At 37.8% G+C, this 18,954-nt stretch overlaps 1 protein-coding gene across 1 annotated transcript in view; it reads right to left on the bottom strand.

Annotated features, from left to right (window-relative positions):
• The window catches only part of USH1C (USH1 protein network component harmonin), a 43,983-nt gene extending 27,035 nt beyond the window's left edge, over positions 1-16,948 (bottom strand). Inside the window, exons 1-11 of the mRNA XM_062495351.1 lie at positions 16,913-16,948; positions 13,510-13,577; positions 11,398-11,541; positions 10,706-10,844; positions 5,064-5,172; positions 4,939-4,963; positions 4,174-4,231; positions 3,281-3,375; positions 1,983-2,067; positions 1,502-1,561; positions 1,190-1,246 (exon numbers count right to left, since the gene is read on the bottom strand). Of these exons, the coding sequence (XP_062351335.1) occupies positions 1,190-1,246; positions 1,502-1,561; positions 1,983-2,067; positions 3,281-3,375; positions 4,174-4,231; positions 4,939-4,963; positions 5,064-5,172; positions 10,706-10,844; positions 11,398-11,541; positions 13,510-13,577; positions 16,913-16,948 (876 nt within the window). The remainder of the gene's footprint in view (positions 1-1,189; positions 1,247-1,501; positions 1,562-1,982; positions 2,068-3,280; positions 3,376-4,173; positions 4,232-4,938; positions 4,964-5,063; positions 5,173-10,705; positions 10,845-11,397; positions 11,542-13,509; positions 13,578-16,912) is intronic.
• Positions 16,949-18,954: the final 2,006 nt, after the last annotated feature.

Below are 18,954 nucleotides of genomic sequence, written 5' to 3' on the forward strand. Positions count from 1 at the left end.
CTAATTTCCATTTCTGAAATTAAAATCCCATGTTAATTAGGAAGGTAGGATTTTTCCTGTCTCTAAAGCACAAAATGGATGTCTTGAACAAGACCAGGTATAGAGGAATGTCTTTGCACCATATCACAGAAACTGTTTCCTTATGCTATCTGTTCTCCAGACAAATATGTCTATTGAGAAGAGACATGCAAGGTGAAGGAGTGAGGAACAGATGAGTTCCATAGCAACAATTTGCCATTTTAAGGATACCACAGCAGGGATGCATGCTGAGGTGGATCTCACATTTTTAAAGCTGATAACATAACTGGGAGTTGAAATGAAGTCCTTAGGATGTTGAATTCTTGGAGTTTAATTGACTAGCCCAGAGTATTTGTTTAAACAATGCCTACAGTGTGTTTGGACTTCATCTTTTGTTACTGTAAGAGTAGATCAAATAAACTATTAATTCCTTAATGCAGTTACACAGTATGCATGAGCCCTTAAGTAGTAGTTGAAGTGACTCATTAAATCTTTTTTTCCCTATTTAATTTGATTACAAAGCAATAAGAAAAGACTGTATTTCATTAGTCTCTGGAACCTGATTATCCTCTTGTATACAACTTTACACTTTCTATAAGAAGGATTAAGGCATTAAAAACATTAAAACATTTCTTGAAAGTCACACTGAGGTCAGAGGGAAGATTTTATTCATTTCAGTTGACTTTAGATTATACCCCAAAGGCTTGTGGTTCTGTTGCACAGAACAGTGGAAATGAAAAACTGGGCAATGTTCAGGGTGTCAATACACTAATCAGATCAGAAAAACACTTACAAAAGGAACTAATTTGGCATAAGACTAAAGGATCAGTGATTCAGGATTAAAAATTATTTATCTCCAATCCAATTCACCTTCCTCGTTTCAGCAGAAGCTGTTCTATTAGAACAGAACATCTGAAACATGAGAGACCATTACAATAAAATTAATTTTGACAAGGAATGGTTTTGCACTGGCTCACAATCATGTTTTATTTGAGAATACTTTGTGTGGCATAAAAGAATCACATGCCACTCAAAACTGTCCTGGTCTGACAGAGCTATAGATCTTAGACAAAACATAGCTTTTGTTTTTATCCTTTTTTTTAAACCGTTATTTACTTACATAGCAAGTTTCTGGTTACAAATGTTCTGCTTTTACAAATGTACTACTTACAGCACCTGCTACCACAGAGATAGTCAAAGTATGGCTACTCTTGAGCACTCTGACAGCCTGCAAATTAAAACAAAACAAAATCAGCATGAATGAAGTGATAAAAGGCCAGTACAATGCTGGTTGCCAAGGCTGGGATTTCCAGATCTAAGTAGAGTGGTAGGTATGCAAATATCCAAAATCCAACATTCAATACACAACCCCCTGAGTCAATAGCCCAGTATCAAAATATACTTTTTGTGGACAGGAAAACAGGACAGATGTTTAATAAGCTGAGAACTACATATCCAGGGAATTAAGAAGATTTGATTTTACCTCTTTATGATCCACATTAGAAAAGTCCACTCCATTCACCTCAACAATCTGATCACCAACCTAAAGAAGTTAACGCAAATTTTTATTAATGCATGTACAGATGTTAAGTTAGTACATATATTAAATAAAAAACAGAAAGATATATGCTCTCTAACACGATCAATACAACAATCATGGGTACTATCAAGCATGGGGAAACAGGTCAGGCTTGCACATCCTCCTACACTAGGATCTCCTATTGCCACTGCTTGGGATCAAACCTTGAGCATGAAGGAGTATTGGTTTGACCTAGGTCACTCATGTTCTTAAAATTTTAGGATGCTAGCTATGTTTGAAATCTAATCACCAGGTATTTTTTTCCCATGGGGAAAAAAACCTACCAAACAAAAACCCCACAATAAACTCTTTTCAGAATCCTTGAAGCTGTGCATATAAAACAAGAGTTCCTTGTGATACCTACCTTGGAAAGTGGCAACCTTACCTCTAAGCCCACCTCTGCTGAAAGAGAGCCTGGCTTAACATTGCTGATAAAAATGCCTGGTTTTTGTGTTGGACCACTGGAAATACTGGAAATGTAAAAAACCCCATACATTATTTTGGATTATATTTATAGAATAACATTTATGAGGAATAGCATGTAATGCAGTGAGTAGTTTTAGTTGTTACCTCATAATTTCTTTTTGCTTAAAGAATATTTATGGTATTAGCCAACTCTGAAACAAACACCAAAACTTAGCAGTACACACACAATGGTTTATCATTCTGTTTTTTTATTCTCCATACCACAAACCTGGTTTTAAAGTAAAAGCTGAAAGAAAAATATTCAAGCTTCTGTATTTTGCCTTACATGTTGAAACTGATATGTATGCTGATGTACACTGTGTAAAGGACCAGGACACTAATAATATTTGAAAGCAAGCAAGTAACACAATTAGAAATACTAATTATTCACTGAACTGCAAGACACAGTATACATAAAACATTTTTATTTTGTTAGGATTACTTATTAGGAGTAAGAAGGATGTCTCATCCAGAGGCCAACATCTATCTAAGGAAATTTAAGCTGCCATCTAATCTGGGCCTAGATACAAAAACTACTTTTATAGATTATATATTCAATAAGTGATGCTGAACGACCTCTCCAGGTTTGTAAATTATTTTAAAAAAACCTTTACATCCTCCAAATTGCAGGAGAAAAAAGTTCTGATAATTTCAACTATATATTTCTAAATACATAATAAATCCTACAATATCCCTTCTACTCCAAAAATCTCAAAAAGTATTGCAAGGACAGGAGTCCAAGAATCCCAGAATCATATTTCTAAAATATCTTGCAAATTTTAGAAAAGGGATATAGCTTTGTGATGGTGTTCTAGTTCTGAAAAGGGTCAGAGAAGGCATGCGAAGTGCAGGGAGTGAACCTGACAGTGGATAGTGCTGGAATTTGCTATATCACTGAGCAGCACTTATAAGTATTTAAAAATGTAAAAGCATTTAAATAATCCAATTCCATGACAAGTTGCACTAAGGCACTTCCAGTGTGCTCTTATTTTTAAATTTTAAAGATTTTTTTCTTTATGACAGAACTTGTAACACAGGTACTTGTACTTTGCCTAACAGTATGTAATATGTGCCACAGATATCCTGCTGTTGCAGTTTGCCTTCCTGATCCAGCAGAGATTTTTATTTTCCTAACATCATATACAAGAAGGATGGAAATAACTGCCTTGAGTGTCTCATTTTGAAAACAATGACAATAAAAAAAAAAAATGCACCCACCTACATCCCATGCCTTTTGTACCAATCAAGCTAATGAAGACTTTCTTCTCTTTACTGTCTCTCCCTCCAGAGGAAGCAAGTCCAGCAACACTGCCCTTTCCCTCCTGTAGAGAGATTAAACAATGCTGCAGATGTTAATTCTGCCTTGAATTCTTATCAAGACTACTATAAAATTTCATGTAGCCAGGATGAATCCCAGCCAGCATCAAGATAAGATTCAAGGTCCTATTCAAGGCTCCGAGGTTCTATCCTGCTGTAAATGAATGTAAATTTGTTTAGAGTCATTTCAGTAGAGCTGCATGGCTGAGGTGAAAGACTGAACTTATCTATTTGGAGAGGATTACTTTAATAGTCAATCTTTGTCTTCAGAAAAGGGTGAAGGAAAATTAGAGAAAAGTGATATGGAAAAATAATAATTTAGGTGTTCCCTGACAAAAGGGCTGGAGAAATACATGATAAGGCTCACTATTTAACTAAGTCTGTTTTCCTGAAAGCAAAAGAACAGTAATTGTGGTGTTTCTTTTCACTTCTTCAATCCTTAGCATTCATTTGCATTCAAAGTTGTAATTCCTCCACTAATATGTCTAAAATAGGCCAAATAATCTGATAAAGATTTATACAGTAGACTGACAGCCTGAGAAGTTAATAAGCTCAAGCAAAATGAAGAAGCAATTAATGAGGAAAAGCAATTTCATTTGTGTTCTGCCCTTTCCTTACCTAATAGCTCTAGAATCATTTCATATCACAAAAGATATTTCTCATAGAATACTTTCAACAAGATATTGCATTATAGTAGTACATACAATAGCTTCTCTGATAAGGTCAGAGGAGAAAGTGTTTCAGAACCATTACTGATTCCCCAGAAGACATTTAACAGAATATTGATCTCTTACCCCAGACTCTGACACAAACTGATCCACATATTGCCATTTGAGGGGTTCATCTGGTGAACTGAAAAAAAAAAAAAAAAGAGACAAAATGAATGTCAGTGTATTCAGTGTATTCCAGAAGATACTTTGGAATGGAACCTTCTGTTTTGTATCCACAATTTTCATTGGATACCATTCATATTTGGTTTATTTCCCAGCAATTTAAATAGAACATGAAACAAGTGTACAGTTAATTGGGGTAGTAAAGATTGAATATAAAATTGATAAAGCCCTTTTAAGTGAAACAATTTTAGGAAACTGAAGGGTTTACAGAGGAAGACTGTAAAATGAACCATAACCCCTCAAAATCTTACACAAAGGTCTATGCAGAGCAACATCTCCTGTCATTAACATTTCTCAAGCATTCCACTTAAAGATTCAGCTTTTCAACAAAACTTGGAAGACCAAAACAACTTAAAATTTTTCTAAACCCTGAACCCCATCAAATGCTACATACACAGAGAAGCCGTGGAGCTCTCTGTTAAGATAGGTGCATTGATAATTAAATTTCCAGGAGATGTCTGTGACAAATGAAGAAATTGAAATTGGTTCATTTAAGTGGGCAACGAGTGTAAAATCAGATTCATCAAACAAGACACCAGCCTGTTCATTAAAAAAGCTATGACATTTTAATCAGCATTCACACATTTTCATAATTAAACACAGATTCTCTGGAGAGAAGAGGATGTGTGAAAATGAATAGTCTGTTTTCAAATGAAAAGCCATTACCTTTTGACAGGTATCATGCCAACATCTGAAAAAGAAAAACATACTGTTAAGTTTCTGCAGACCAAGAGCAATCTATTAATAGCAATCTTTGGTGATAGAGGTGAGGTTTGCTGTGTGTTACTTACGTCTAACTTTTATGGACACAATTTTCTTTGTACGAATGAGGTTTATGACTTCCTCATGTGTACATGATGAAATGGAATATCCATTTATGCGCACTATCTCATCTCCAACCTCAAAAATGGGAAAGAGAAGAAAAAGCAATTGTGAGATAATAATTTTTAAAGTTTTTAAGATTGGATACAATCTGGAAATAATTTTGATGCAAAGGATAAATAATGTTCATGCATGAGCACTTTATGAATTTTAGGTAATGTCCAGCTAAGACTTACCTGTATTTTTTTATAATACCAAACACCAAAAGAGCAAATTAATGACCATATAGCAATTTTATAAATACTGTCTACTCTATATCAGGTCTGTGTTTTAATTCAAATAATTTTGGAATAATTCTCTTCTATTATACTTTTATACCCCTGGGCCACATGACCACCAACAACATTTATTGGCAGTCCATGCCAGCACCCCAAGGACATTCCTTGGCTGTGTTCAATTTAATAGTGCAGAACGGACAGGCTGCTTTCAGCCACTTCTATAAAGTTTCATATCTTATTTATCAGAATACAATCAGAAAGTTTCCCTTCCTCTAATATAAATCAAAATTGGATGTGCTATGATGACTAGAGAGAATTTTCCAAGTTTTTATGAACTCTGCCCAATGATCCTCTTATCCAGGTAGGCTGAGAAGGAGTCAGTGATGAAGACATTGCCTACTTCATTTAAGGTAGTGCCCTATTATCTGCTCAAGATTACACTGAAAAATGCCAGGTCCTGGCTAGAGCACCATAAGCAAAGACTTTTACTTGGCATGCACCACCTGATGGGGCTGTATGAAATTAGTGCAGGATTTCTTCCATTATCAATGCAGATCCATCCACTGCAAAGTAAAATATACAAATGATCACCAGGAAATTACCATAGCAAACCATCAAGAGTATCATCTTATACCTCTGATCTCCACATGGACAAAGCCAAATACTTTGGGTTTACTCCTCTTCAGTAGCATTTCCTCTGAACTATTGTGAATATTTGTTATGTAAAATGTATTTGATGAGACTTTTTCTCATTAACATCAACAGCATGGGATTTTGCTCTTAGTCAATGAAACTTTGGGTGCCTCCTCCCTCACAAACCTGTGCAGTTTCATGGCAGCATTATCTCTAGTCAATGATTGCCTAAAATGTTCCATTTAAAGACCCAAGCGTCAAGCTCCCAAATTTCACTTCAGACTTAGGTTTTCCATGCTGGTATCTGCATTAGGCTGATGCAAGTTTCCACAAAACTAAAGCAACTATATTTTTACTCAACAAAATTTGGGTGGAAGGTTAGTTTAAAAAAATAAATCTACTATTACTTTGTTGAGAAGCTCTGTGCTTTCATTTTATATGAGAGGAGTGAGTGAAACTGAGGTAGAAACTCCTCAGTATAGGCTGTGTTCTAGAGACTGCAGCACACACAGAGGGACGACACTGGGTGGCAGGACATTAGGCATGCTGTCACTTTCTACCTTTTTTCATACTGTGATAATGACTATTGGATCTTCCTACTGTGATCTGTCCAATTGAAAACAACAAAAAAGCACAAACAAAAAACCCAAAAACCCCATCAATGTAACTTCTTCATTTCTTTCACAAGCTTTTCTAATGCTTCTGGGCAGTGTCTCATGCTCTGCAATACTACACAAAACATTAACAACATGTCCACTCTGCCATCATTGCTCATGTGTTGCACTTTCTCCCGAAGCTGAGGATTTTTGGCTGACACAACACAGCATCAGGAGGCTACAAAAGCAAAGAAAACTGTCCTGCAGAACGGAACGCACTCAGAGGCAAAACAGGACTGTGGTCCTTTGCCCCTGACCGGTGGCACATCCACTCCCTCTGCTGGGCATCCAAACAAATCTCATCCAGGGCAATGGCCTGCACTTCCAAGAGCTTGACAGTCAGATTTTTAAAACAATCTTTGTAAGAGCAGAAATAGGTCAGTAATGAAGGCTTTTGTACATACAACCTGTGGCAAAAACATAGAATCAGACAAGAAGAGCACATGAGGTCTTCAGTTTATAGTTACACTCCTGATAGCTCTTGCTGTCACTCACATTACCAACTTGTTCCAAAGATTCAAAACCATGTCCATCCACCTTATTAATTTTTCCTTTTTTTCTGTTGATTTTACATATGTGCTGAAGGGAGGGTGGGCTTTTTTGTTTTTCCTTTCAGTTCAGGATCCCCCCTTTACTCACATCTTCCACATCATGCAGACTGTAACAGACCATGGAGCCTGGGTTTGCACAAACCCAACTCTTTAAAGGGTAACCTATCATAGTGTTATTGACTACAATGCCTCAACACAGAGAAACCCCCCAGTTTTAGGGCTGCAAATGAAAATGCCATCATGAGTCTTCTGCATCAGCAGGACTCACGTTGTTCTGAGGATGTCAGCATCCACTGAGTCAAATCTGTTTTCATCTCCCCAAGAGGTACATGCAAAATTAAAAATGCATACAAAAGCATGTTTTATTTTCCCCTCCAATATGGCAATGAGCTTTTCCCATATAGATATTTTTAACACTCTCCTTTACTAGACTGTCATCTTATTTCTGAAACTCAACACTATTCACTCAACTTAATGACATTTGTAATGCTGACAGACAATGACCAAGACTGCTTTACAAAGAACCCAATCTAGGCTGAACTACAGGAGATGTATAGGCATACAGCAAACTGCTCTCTTTAGGACACTTAAACAGCTTTTCCTGAACAACAGGATCCAATATTGGTGTAATTAATAGCTGTTTTCAAGTATTTTGTTACTTTTGTACAGGTATCACCGTGTACCAAGCTAATGAATCAGAGCTGTAGAGATAAAAGTCTGCGGGACTGAGCAGAGTAGAACAGTAACAATTATTTTGGTATTATATCACAGTTTCCCCTTTCCCTATCAAACAGAGAGATGACAGACTTTTTAGAAAAAAGATGCAAACCTAACTTTTCTCAAGTAAAATGCCTATTATTTCTAACTTTTAACATGAGAAATATAATATTTAGTGCTTCTAGGAAATGGAAGGGCTTCATATAATAACATCAACTGTTTCAAATTTCCCATTTTGTATACCGCTTCCACTTTCATCATTCACACCAATCTCTTTGTATTCAGCAGAATCCTCACACACAAGTATCAAAAAGCAGTGGGAGGGGGTTGAGAGATGAAGTCCATTTCTTAATGGAAGGACAAAATACTTGTGCCTTTTAGAGAAACTGTAGTAAAATAAAAAAAAAAAGAGTGAAAACTACAAGTGCCACAGAGAACCTTCATTATTATTTGATCATTTTAATGCAACTTGGAAAGAACTTCAAGGAGAAATCATGCAATTTGAACTCAAAATTTTAAAAGCAGCAGGATGTAAAACTGATGGTAAAATAGAAAATCATTATACCTTTCTCAGACCACACTTTTTGGACTGAAAATGTGTAGAGATTTTGTTAAATAAAGCAGGTGGGTGAAATTTCAGAAGCAGCTGGCTTTACTGTGAGACAGCAATTTAGAACAATGGGCTGCCTGTCAGGTCTTGTTATTCACTGAGTTTCAGAATATGCCTAGTGCCACCTATTATTCAGGCACTTTAGACTGAGCTTTAATACCACATATCAAAAAACAGAAGCCAGACAGTTACAGGAGCTGCAAAGCACCATCTGCCCATATTAATTCCTATAATCTAACCCTAACAAATGCAGTCAGTCTCAAGCTTATTGTCCCTACTTTGTCTGTACAAATAGAGTTTTGTACAACCAAAGATCCTTTACTATCCCCCTCACTGACACCAACATGTCCTATGATGACCTCAGTCACAGAAAGCCATGGGACCTTTTTGTGTACAGAGAAAGCAGGAAAACTGACATCCTAATAGGAGCACAACAGCTGAAAATCACTCCTTGTCCAGTGATTGTGTCAAAATGTTAGTCTGAAACAAGCAGAGAAGCAGAGCTGCAACACAGCATTAACACCAATGTATTAGCATGGCAATTTAAGGCAGTGCCTATTAAATCCTTTATTGATCGTTAGTGCCTTCCAATATTTTCCAGATGTTTACAAAAGCCATATAAGTGACTGGTCTTGATCTTCTTCTCGAGTTTCCAGCAGCTGAGGCAGGAAGCAGATGGAATCTCTCCTCCTGGGAACCACAGCCCAGGAACAACTTCCTTGTCTACACTTCCTACTCTTGCTGTGTGATATAGAGGATGAGGTACATGAACTCTAGTAATGCAGGTTCTGAGAGGGTGCATCAATGTCCTTTTCTGCAGTTGCTCGTTGGCAAATCCCATGCTTAAATTAGGCTGACAGCACGCAGAGCACAAGGTTTTTGTTGAGCTATAGCAGCTCTCAGTTCTAACTACATACAGAACTTGAGGTTTTGTTCTAAGGAGTTTCTAAAGCATCCCCCTGGATGCACCTGTCATGCATGCCAGTCATGCACCTGTGCAGAGCAGGCTGACAGAAGATGGAACTAATTCAAAGGTGATTCTGAATGGGATATATAACTGTGAATGCACAAACAGAACACACATGCATGTTCTGCATGCAAACAGAAAGAGAAACAGTTTAAATTTTAGAAAGCTTTCAGCATGAGTGACACAAACACAGAAACCTAACTTCAACTGCCTTGTTGACAGATATTATTTTTGTTTTTAATCTACAAGATTTGTGAGGGAATGCTGAAGCATACCTACAAAACATGCTAGCTTAATTAAACACTGTAGTGAATCATCCTAGTCTAATATATTTTCGGCTAGTGTTAAACATAATCCTTAGCCATCAATACTTTCAGCACATACTCAAACTGAACGAATTAAAAGTAGCCAGGCATATTAGCCTTTCCAGTCAGAAACTCACACCTTTAATACACCTTATCATATTCAAAGTCTGATAGAAAGATGCAGACATTTGGCACAGCAATTTCTCACTTTCACTTCACTAAGCAATGCTGCATTCAAAAAGAAACCCAACACCCTAAACTTCATTAATGCAAATTGCATAAGTATTGCAGTATTTCTACACACAACTATTTTTGCCAACCTTATTGGCAAGCTCATTTACCCAAAATTGAATCACAGGAAGTGCAATTCTATACAGTACAGAGGACACTGGGAATAGTCAAAAATATGTTCTTCCTTTTATTGCATAAACTGAAACCCCCACAATCTATACATGAAGTTCAAGTAAACATTTCATTATGCAAATTATATCTGTGCAGGATGGAATTAACACTTTTAGTATTTATATGCTCTGTTCTACATTCAATCAGAACTTGGCAACCTAAAGCACTCTTCCACAGTCTAGGGATCTTTCTTTCCATCTGCTTACATATAACTGTTGCTACTCATGAATTACAAACATTCCAGAAAAACCTTTAACTTTCAAAAATTATCATATCCCAAACAAGAAAAAAAGAAATCTTTACATATCATTAAAAGCACTAAATGAGCATTTTTAATGACTTCATTCACCACTGGTATAATGGTATTAACCATGGCATTGCCTTGCTTATCTTAGGAATTCTATTAGAAGAGACAAAGAACATCTTAACAAAAGCAATTTCTAAATGTTAAAGAGCAACCGTTAGCACCTAACATGAATAGATTTTTCTTACCTGAAGTCCAGCATTGTCTGCCTGTCCTCCTTTAACTAACTGGGAGATGAAGAGGCCACAGCTGAATTCCACTCCACCTCTTACACTTAATCCAAGCCCTTCAGGATTCAAACGATCCAATCTCACCTCTTTCAGTTTTCTGCAAAAATGGAAAACACTTGAGTTTTCAGCTGCATAACACATTGTCTCAATAATGTTTCATATGAAAGTTAGACATTATTTTTCTCTTATGTAATTTAGGCATTAAAAAAAGCAAGTTCACTGAAGTTTGGATGGATGTGAATTAACTAAAACCATCAAGTTTATTCCTATGAATAAAGACATTTGCAATCACTGAAACTGCTTTTAGAGGGTTAGCACTATGAGATTTTTTTATTATTAAATGCAGGGAAATATGAGAAAATATTGGTTTTGACTCCTTTACCCTGCTTTTACTAGATCAAAATACTTGGCAAACAATTTAAGTACAGTACAGGTAGCTGTACTTCTAACAAATACAGCAAAAGTAAAATAACTGTGCCCAACTATATACAGATGAACAATATTTTACTCTGAATTTACCTCAAAATTCAGTATTTCCTGTTGTATTTAAGTTAGCTGCATTTGGGTTTTTTTTGTTTGTTTGTTTGTTTGCTTGTTTGGGGTTTTTTTGGTTTGTTTTTTGTTGTTTTTTTTTCCCTGCATTCTCTTACCGTGATCGTTTGGGTGTAAGCTGATCATATTCCACCTGGTGTTTTAATGGGATCAGTGGGCGGATAGCATCAAACAGAGGCAACCTGCTTGGTTCATTAATCACGAGCTTCAGGTCCCCCACAAGCACTGGGAGATTCATAGACCTACAAAAACGCAATGCCCACCAAACACAGGTAAACAACACACCAGCAAAAAGCTTTGTTTTATCAGTTGTGCACATGGCTTCAATATTTGCATGTCCTTTCAAGGTACCAAAAAAGATATTTATGCAGATACTGGTATGACAAAAGCAAAACAGCCCCTGAGAAAGCAAGCCTTCTGTAAAGAATACTTGCTTCAAAACATCTGAAGTTTTCTATGCATTCACTTCATCTTTTAAGGCCATGCACTTCACATTTGTAGATGATATCGCCAATATCATTGTCAGAGTACCCACAAGATTTACAGAACTGCTTGAAAATAACTTTCCAGATGAGACATACCTGCCTAGTGGATTTTTGTTTCCTTACTAGTTAGGGATTCTTGTATGTAAATCTAGGCTACAAGATCTCTCCCTTCCTGAACTTAGAGGACTGACAAATAGTTTTGATCCGGGGGAAAAAAAATCACAATATTCAGCAGCCAGAGCAATGACTTTGTTTAAGTTTCAAATTTTGTTCAAAATCAAATTTGAAGGGGGATTAATTAATTAACAAAACCTACAGAAGTTAAACTGCTGTGAACACCTCTTTCATGAGAGCTAAGCAAAGTGTTCTCCTTGAAACTGTCAGCACTGAGATAGTTACAGATCTACAAAATATACTTTGTTATACAGCTGCAGGAGTGGAAGAATAGCTAAGGTTCAGTGGATCTATTACTATAAAATAATCAATTGAACTTTTTCTGTATTTTTTGCTGTTGTCTTTCTTTTAATTTACATTCCCTGGGATGCAATATTTCTGAGGCGTGGGCATTAAAATTACAGATCAGGAATATCTACGTAGGGTTAGAGGTCAAATGCTTCTGGAAATGCTATTCACAGTGAAGCAGATAATAAATGCTAACTCCAACAGCAACTGCACATATTTTTGCCCTGGGATATTTAATAATGTATTCCCATGAAGTGATATGTCATCATTATATGTTCAGAGAGACACTGAAAATTTTGCCCATGTCATTGCAAGTGAGGAAATTGAAGAAAAATTGCCATATGCATTGTTAATTTTGTAACTGCAAGAAGATTTTAAATAATTCAGGTCTGCTGAAGCAACTGCCTTTTCCAAACAAGAGTCTTTATGAATGGAAAAGCAATTAGACAGACCTGAGTGAAACTGAATGAGATATGCAGCTGAATACCCCCATAACTCCAGCTCAGTGCAAACATCAGATGGAAACTTCTACATTTCACTCAGCTGAGAAGTTTTAATTACGATATGAATGGAAACAATGTCTATCAGAGCCACTTGTCTATGATCAGTGGAAAATATATTCTCATCTTCTTTGAAGAACAATGGATCATAGGCTGATGTCATTTGCAATGAAACAAGTCTAAGGCAACTGTGCTTTAAATCAGTTCAGCAAAGGGGTTGGTAATAGGCCTATCACCTTTCCAATTTTTTTACCATTGTGTTGTAATAAGCCAGAGTCATTAAACTTGCCAAACAGATTCCAAGACTAAATTTTTCCAGCATTCTGAAGGAAAGTTGCAAAATTTTTATCTGAAAAGTTAGCAAAAAATCTTTGAAAAGCGATGTCAGTGAAAACTTTTTATCAAATAAATAAGCATTATTTAGAAATAATGAATTTTATTAATGCTCTGTTCCTAAGAACGGTTTTGTCATGCAGGAGCCTCCCCCCACACACCCCCAAATATGAATTCACCACACTTTTTTAAAAAACTGCCAATTCATAAAATCAAAGTAACTTTATAAGTGATTACAAACATCCTCTTTCTTTGCCTGCAGGCTATGCTGTGAAACCAAAAGATTTCATTCAGCAGGACAAAAAAACTCTTATTTCAACTACTTTTCTCTTAGTATATGGAAAGACTATTTAAAATCATTAATATTAATTCTTCAAATTTAAAAATATTAATAAAATTCTATACAACCATATATAAAGCTAGATCTTACTGGTGGTACATCCGCAGCACATCATAAAGGTAATCCTTCTCTGCTTCATTGTCAATTAATAGATTGACCTGAAAACCCAAAGGCATTATCATTAGTCTCTGACTTAATAGCCACAAATGCTTAACATGAGAGACTTTCACAGATTCTTAAGCTATAGAACAAAGATTTCATGGTTTTACAACAGAGCTTTACCTCACAATGTCACACTTAAACGAGACTTCTAAAATTAGTATGACAACACTTAGACAAGGTGATGAACCCTGATATGTTTTGTCTGCTAGATTTCCCCTCAGCAGTAGTATTATTACAGTAATATCATATTGGTCTTACCTGATAATCACTGTACTGTTGAATAAAAGTCTTCAGAAACCTTTTTGGCCACTCGTTAATGTAGCACATGCTGTCACAGATATAATCTCTGTCTTGTCGTCCAAACCACCAATTTCAGGAGCCCACTTAAATCATTATGCAAACTGCTATACCTCTTCTCCTCTTTGCTCCAGCTCTTTACTGATAGAACTTGCTAGTTATTCTTTCCTCCCCCACTAATAGTACCTTTACTTAAACCAGTGTCATATTACTATGCCTGTTCTTGGCTAATTACAGTAAATTAAAGCAAAAGAACACCAAACCCAAATTCTTACATGAGGAGTTCAATTTATACTCAGTGATAGTGAGACCCCCACTAATCCTACTTGTAGTGAGAGGTCACATCATGTCAGTTTTACATCTGGACAAGCCCGGTGTTTAGGAAAACAATTTACATCTGACCTAAAGGGTAATATTACTGTGACGTGAAGACTGAGAAGCAATTTGCATACTTAAAGAAAGGCCCTTTCTTTCTAGGTTTGCAATGGTTTGTATTATGTTCTAAACTAAATACATGCTTCATATTCATTTTGTCCCACTTGGCTCTCTAAAGCCAGTAAGACTTCACATAGCAGTGGTTTCCTATTACTTGTGCCTTCCTTCTGGCTCTCTAAAGCCAGCAAGACTTTTCATACAGGTGGTTTTCTGTTACTTGTCTCCTCTGGAAAAAGACCCTTTCAAAACACCTAAAGGCCAGAAAGCTACAAGCAGGTCAAGATTGCTTTACAGTTATACCAGTGAGTAAACCCATATATTCACAGTGCATTTCAAAACACATAGGATAAAGTCTGTCTTAAAAGGAAATTAATTATTCGCAGTCAAAACTTCAGAAATACTATGCACAGACTCAAGGCAAAGATAATTGAAAAGGTAAAATTCAAGGTTAAACTAATTCCAGCATCAATTTTTCACTTCCCTGACAGGTAAAATACAGAGCTCAACTCCCAAAGCTAGCTAAGATACTGTATGAGCAGTGTCCTGCAAAGAGCATTTAATGTTTATTTAATGTCACAGAAGTAGTTCAGTATCTACTTCTCAAGACAATGACTGTAGAGTCATGGGATAGGTGATTTCACACCTTTTAAACCAAGGATATTTAAGAAAAATCATCAGCTCTTGGTGGGTCTGAGCATGGGGGGGTTGGGGCAGACAACCTCCAGGTGTGTCCCTTCTACCCTCAACCCTTCTGTAATTATTTAAAGTAGCTGTATTCATAGTATTAAAGTAGCTGTATTCAGCTACTTCATAGTAGCTGTATTGTTGATAATCCTAGAATACAGAGTTGCTTACGCTTTATTTCTCACTACATACCTTGCACTGTTTTTCACAGAAATTAATAAAAAGTTATCACACAATCTGCACCTACATACATATTAAAAAAAAAAAGTCTGTCAAGAAGTCTACCTAAGTTTATTCAGTGGAATAGAAGCACTTTTTGGTGTGGAAAAAGTTCAGATGACAATAATGCAGTATGTTAGCTCTATCCCAGTTTGCCAGGTTTCAAAGAAGAGGATGAAGTCCTGCTTAAGCTACACAGATTTTGGAAAACTATTGAAGGAAAGGGAAAAACTGGTTGCATATTTTACATAGTTTACATTGCTGCTTGCTTGATAGAGAAACTGATTAAAACCCCTAAGAAGAAAGAAACTAAGAAGAAAAGAAGGAAAATGGACATTAACTGAGTAAATTTAGATCTTCTAGTGAGCATCTTCACTGGTACGTCACAGAAAACATAAGCATCCGAGACTGTGGATGCCGCAGAGGTCACTAGAAGCAGGACGATACAAAATAAAGAAAGAAAATAATTGTTTCACTGTATTCTAACTCAGATAAAGCTGTCACTGATACTGCATCCCAGCTGTTTGCAGCAACACTGACAATACACCTTACGTTATCAGGGGTGGGGCTTGAATGATTTATGAATTATAGCAGCAATGAAAGGGAGAAGGTTTAAAGTTCAAGACAGTAACCACCCACCTAGAAACCAGAGTCTCTACAGAAATGTTGCACAACCCACTGTTGAGTTATACAGTAACAGGGAGCAAGGCAGAAACAATGTTCTAGATGGCTGCACTCATAATCATGGAATATTCAGATCCCTAGTGTTTCTGAACTTCAGTTTGACATACAGAGGGGTGGGTTTTTTGTTTGTTTGCTTGGTTGTTTTGGCTTTTTTTTTTTTTTTTGCTGTTGCTTTAATTCGTCCTAAGGATCTTTTAGTTAATGTGTTTATCACCAGGTGACAGATACTTCTATAAAACCTTACTTTGCAGACATTGTGTGTCCTAACTGACAAAAAAGAAAACAAAAAACAACAACAAAAAAAACCCAAAACCAAACCAAAACAACAACAACAACAAAAAAACACAACGGAATAAAATCAGCCACAACTCCCTTCACCAAGCAAACCAACCCCCCCACAAAACACTCCAGAAAACTTTAATCTGAGAGAGTCCTAAATGCCTCGGCAAAAACATCTTTTACGCTTGTGAACTATTTCCCTCCTCCTTTCCTTAATTAGAGCTTTTCGGGCGTTCTTCGCTCATACAATTTTGCGCTCTGCCGAGCACTTATTTAACCGTGTAAATGACAAAACGACGGTGCCGGGCAGCCGGAGCCGCTCCGTGTGCCAAGTGCGCTCGCCCATGAGCGCACAGGCACGCCGGGGGATGCGGCGGTGGAAGCGCAGGGCTGAGCGGGCACGGCAGAACCTGGGCTTCGGCACCCGCCCCGGGCAGCGCCCGCTGCAGCGGCGAGCTGAACAAAGAATCACTTGTTCCGAGCCCAGGAAAAAGCTCGTGGACTGGGGAAAGTCCCTCTTCTCTCGCTCTCTTTCTAAGGGTTTTAACACCCATCCCCTCCCTCTGGCAGGGCAGTGCAAAGTCCCCGTGCTTCTCCCTTCCTCCCCCGCGGCGCACCGGGGCAGAGCCGTGCCCGGCCAGCGGGGCTGTGCCGCCCGCCGCCTCTGCTCCTTCATCCATCCATCCATCCATGCAGTGTGTACGCGCTCCTACAGACGGCCCCCGCCCCTCACCTTGTGCCGGAACTCGCGGGCGACGCGGCGCTCCATGGTGCGGGCTGCGGGAGCGGTGCGGGAGCGGTGCGGGAGCGGTGCGGGGCGGGAGCTGCGCGGGCGAGGCCGCGCCCCGGGGCGGTGGGAGGCGCGACCGCCGCCGCCTCCAGCATCCCCGACAGCGCAGGGGACGAGCAGCAGGGCACCTCCACCCGCCCTGGGCTTGCGGCCGAAATGGCCGAGAAAAAGGAAAATGAAAATAAACATCCATCCATCCAGGGCCCCGCGGTGTGCTAGCTGGGCTTTTCCCTGGGCTGATTTTACAGCTGGTTCTCCTCACACGGCACTCAGCTCCCAATTTCTCTCCTCTATTTGTAGGTGTGCATGCGTGTCGGTAACATTAATAGTAAAGGAAAGCACGAAGATGTGAACTTCAAAGCATAATAACACCTGGGTTAAAAACAAAACAACAAACCAGCCAAATAAAAATCTAAGCCCAAACAAACAGAAAAAAATTGCTTCAATAAATTGCTGTACGGCAAGTAATCTCAACTCTTTATTTTTAGGTAAGCAGAGCGAACCTGACTCATGGCTGTCTAAATCAAGACTTCCTCCGGCATTTCCCACTAACACAATTTTGCTGTTTACAAATAGAGCCTCTGACGTGGTTGCTGTGAGTAACTGCAGAAGGATCAAGCTCGGACCACCTGTAAAGGAATCTATTTCAGACTAATCTCTTTCATGCTATTCTATCTTGAGCTGGTTCTTCTCCCACTTCCCCTACTGTAGCAGAAGATCATAGATTTCCTCATTCAGGAGGGTAGCAAGTGGAGGACACCTGCACACCCAAGTCTCTTGGTCTCCATGCAGAATCACCTTTAACCACATAACTCCAGAGAGAGCAGGGTTTACTTCAGGACAGGTAGCTTACCTCTTACTCCAACCGAGTTGAGACTTGTATGAACAGATATAAAAGCATGATTTAAAACAAACAAACAAAAAAAACCCCAAACACCCAAAAGTCCATACTGCCAAAACCCCCCCCGTGTTCTATTTTATTTCTGTGTGATGACTTTTGTAAGCTATACCAGCTCCTTAGAAACTGGTCTTAGCCCTTTTGGATGATTTTGCATTATTGGAACATTTCAGCTATGTGTACAGTACCCATTTCTCTTGTCATGTGTCAGGAATATGAGAGGAGTGCATATTAAGCCTGTATAGAAATAAATACAGTTATTTTCTGAAAACAATTTGTTCTTAAAATTGCAATTATTAATACGTAAATCACTTTTACCTAAGTAACTTTTACCTCCAGTACCCCACAATACCAAAAAGCTCTTCTGTCCACACGGATATAGAATGAAGCACACAGATACAGAATTTCTTCCATGCATATACAAAACAAAACTATCTTGTGTTTGAAAAGAGGAAAGAGACACAAAAAATTTAAAGCACATGTTAGACCCCATGCATGTAGCCTTTACATTTATATATAGTCTAGAACAATCATTGATATCTATTGTTTCTAGAAGGCTTTACAGGAATAGATCAAAGTTATGTACATTTGAAAGAAAGAAACTGGTTTTTATAATTCAGATAAACTTCCCAGGAGTCAGGAACTCCTCCATGTAGTAAACAATTGTGGAATTAACTTCACCTGGTGATGTGAAAACTGCTCTGAATCATTATGTAAAAGAGACAGTGCAGAAAAGATGACAAACTTGGCGGGCTGTTAGTCTGCTGTTACACAAACTCCTGTGCTCTGCTGTGTGCAAATACAAAGCAAACAAATCCACAGAGCTAACTCATGCTCCAAAACTGGAAGTTGGATAATCAGTAAATTTATGAGATGGCTCTGAAGTTTTCATTGCTTCAAATGCACCATATATTAAAAGATGATGCAATTATGATGGTTTACTATTTTTAACTAATGAAATCTTTCCTAGGAAGAAACCAAATTTGATCTAAATTTACTCTAGATTAGCTTCAATTCTTGTTTGCTACTCGTGGCATAAAAGGAAAATGAGCAAAGTGAGCAGCTCATTTAGTAGGCAAAGAAATAC

This window comes from Cinclus cinclus, chromosome 6 (genome assembly GCF_963662255.1).
Source record: "Cinclus cinclus chromosome 6, bCinCin1.1, whole genome shotgun sequence".
Lineage (NCBI taxonomy): Eukaryota > Metazoa > Chordata > Aves > Passeriformes > Cinclidae > Cinclus > Cinclus cinclus.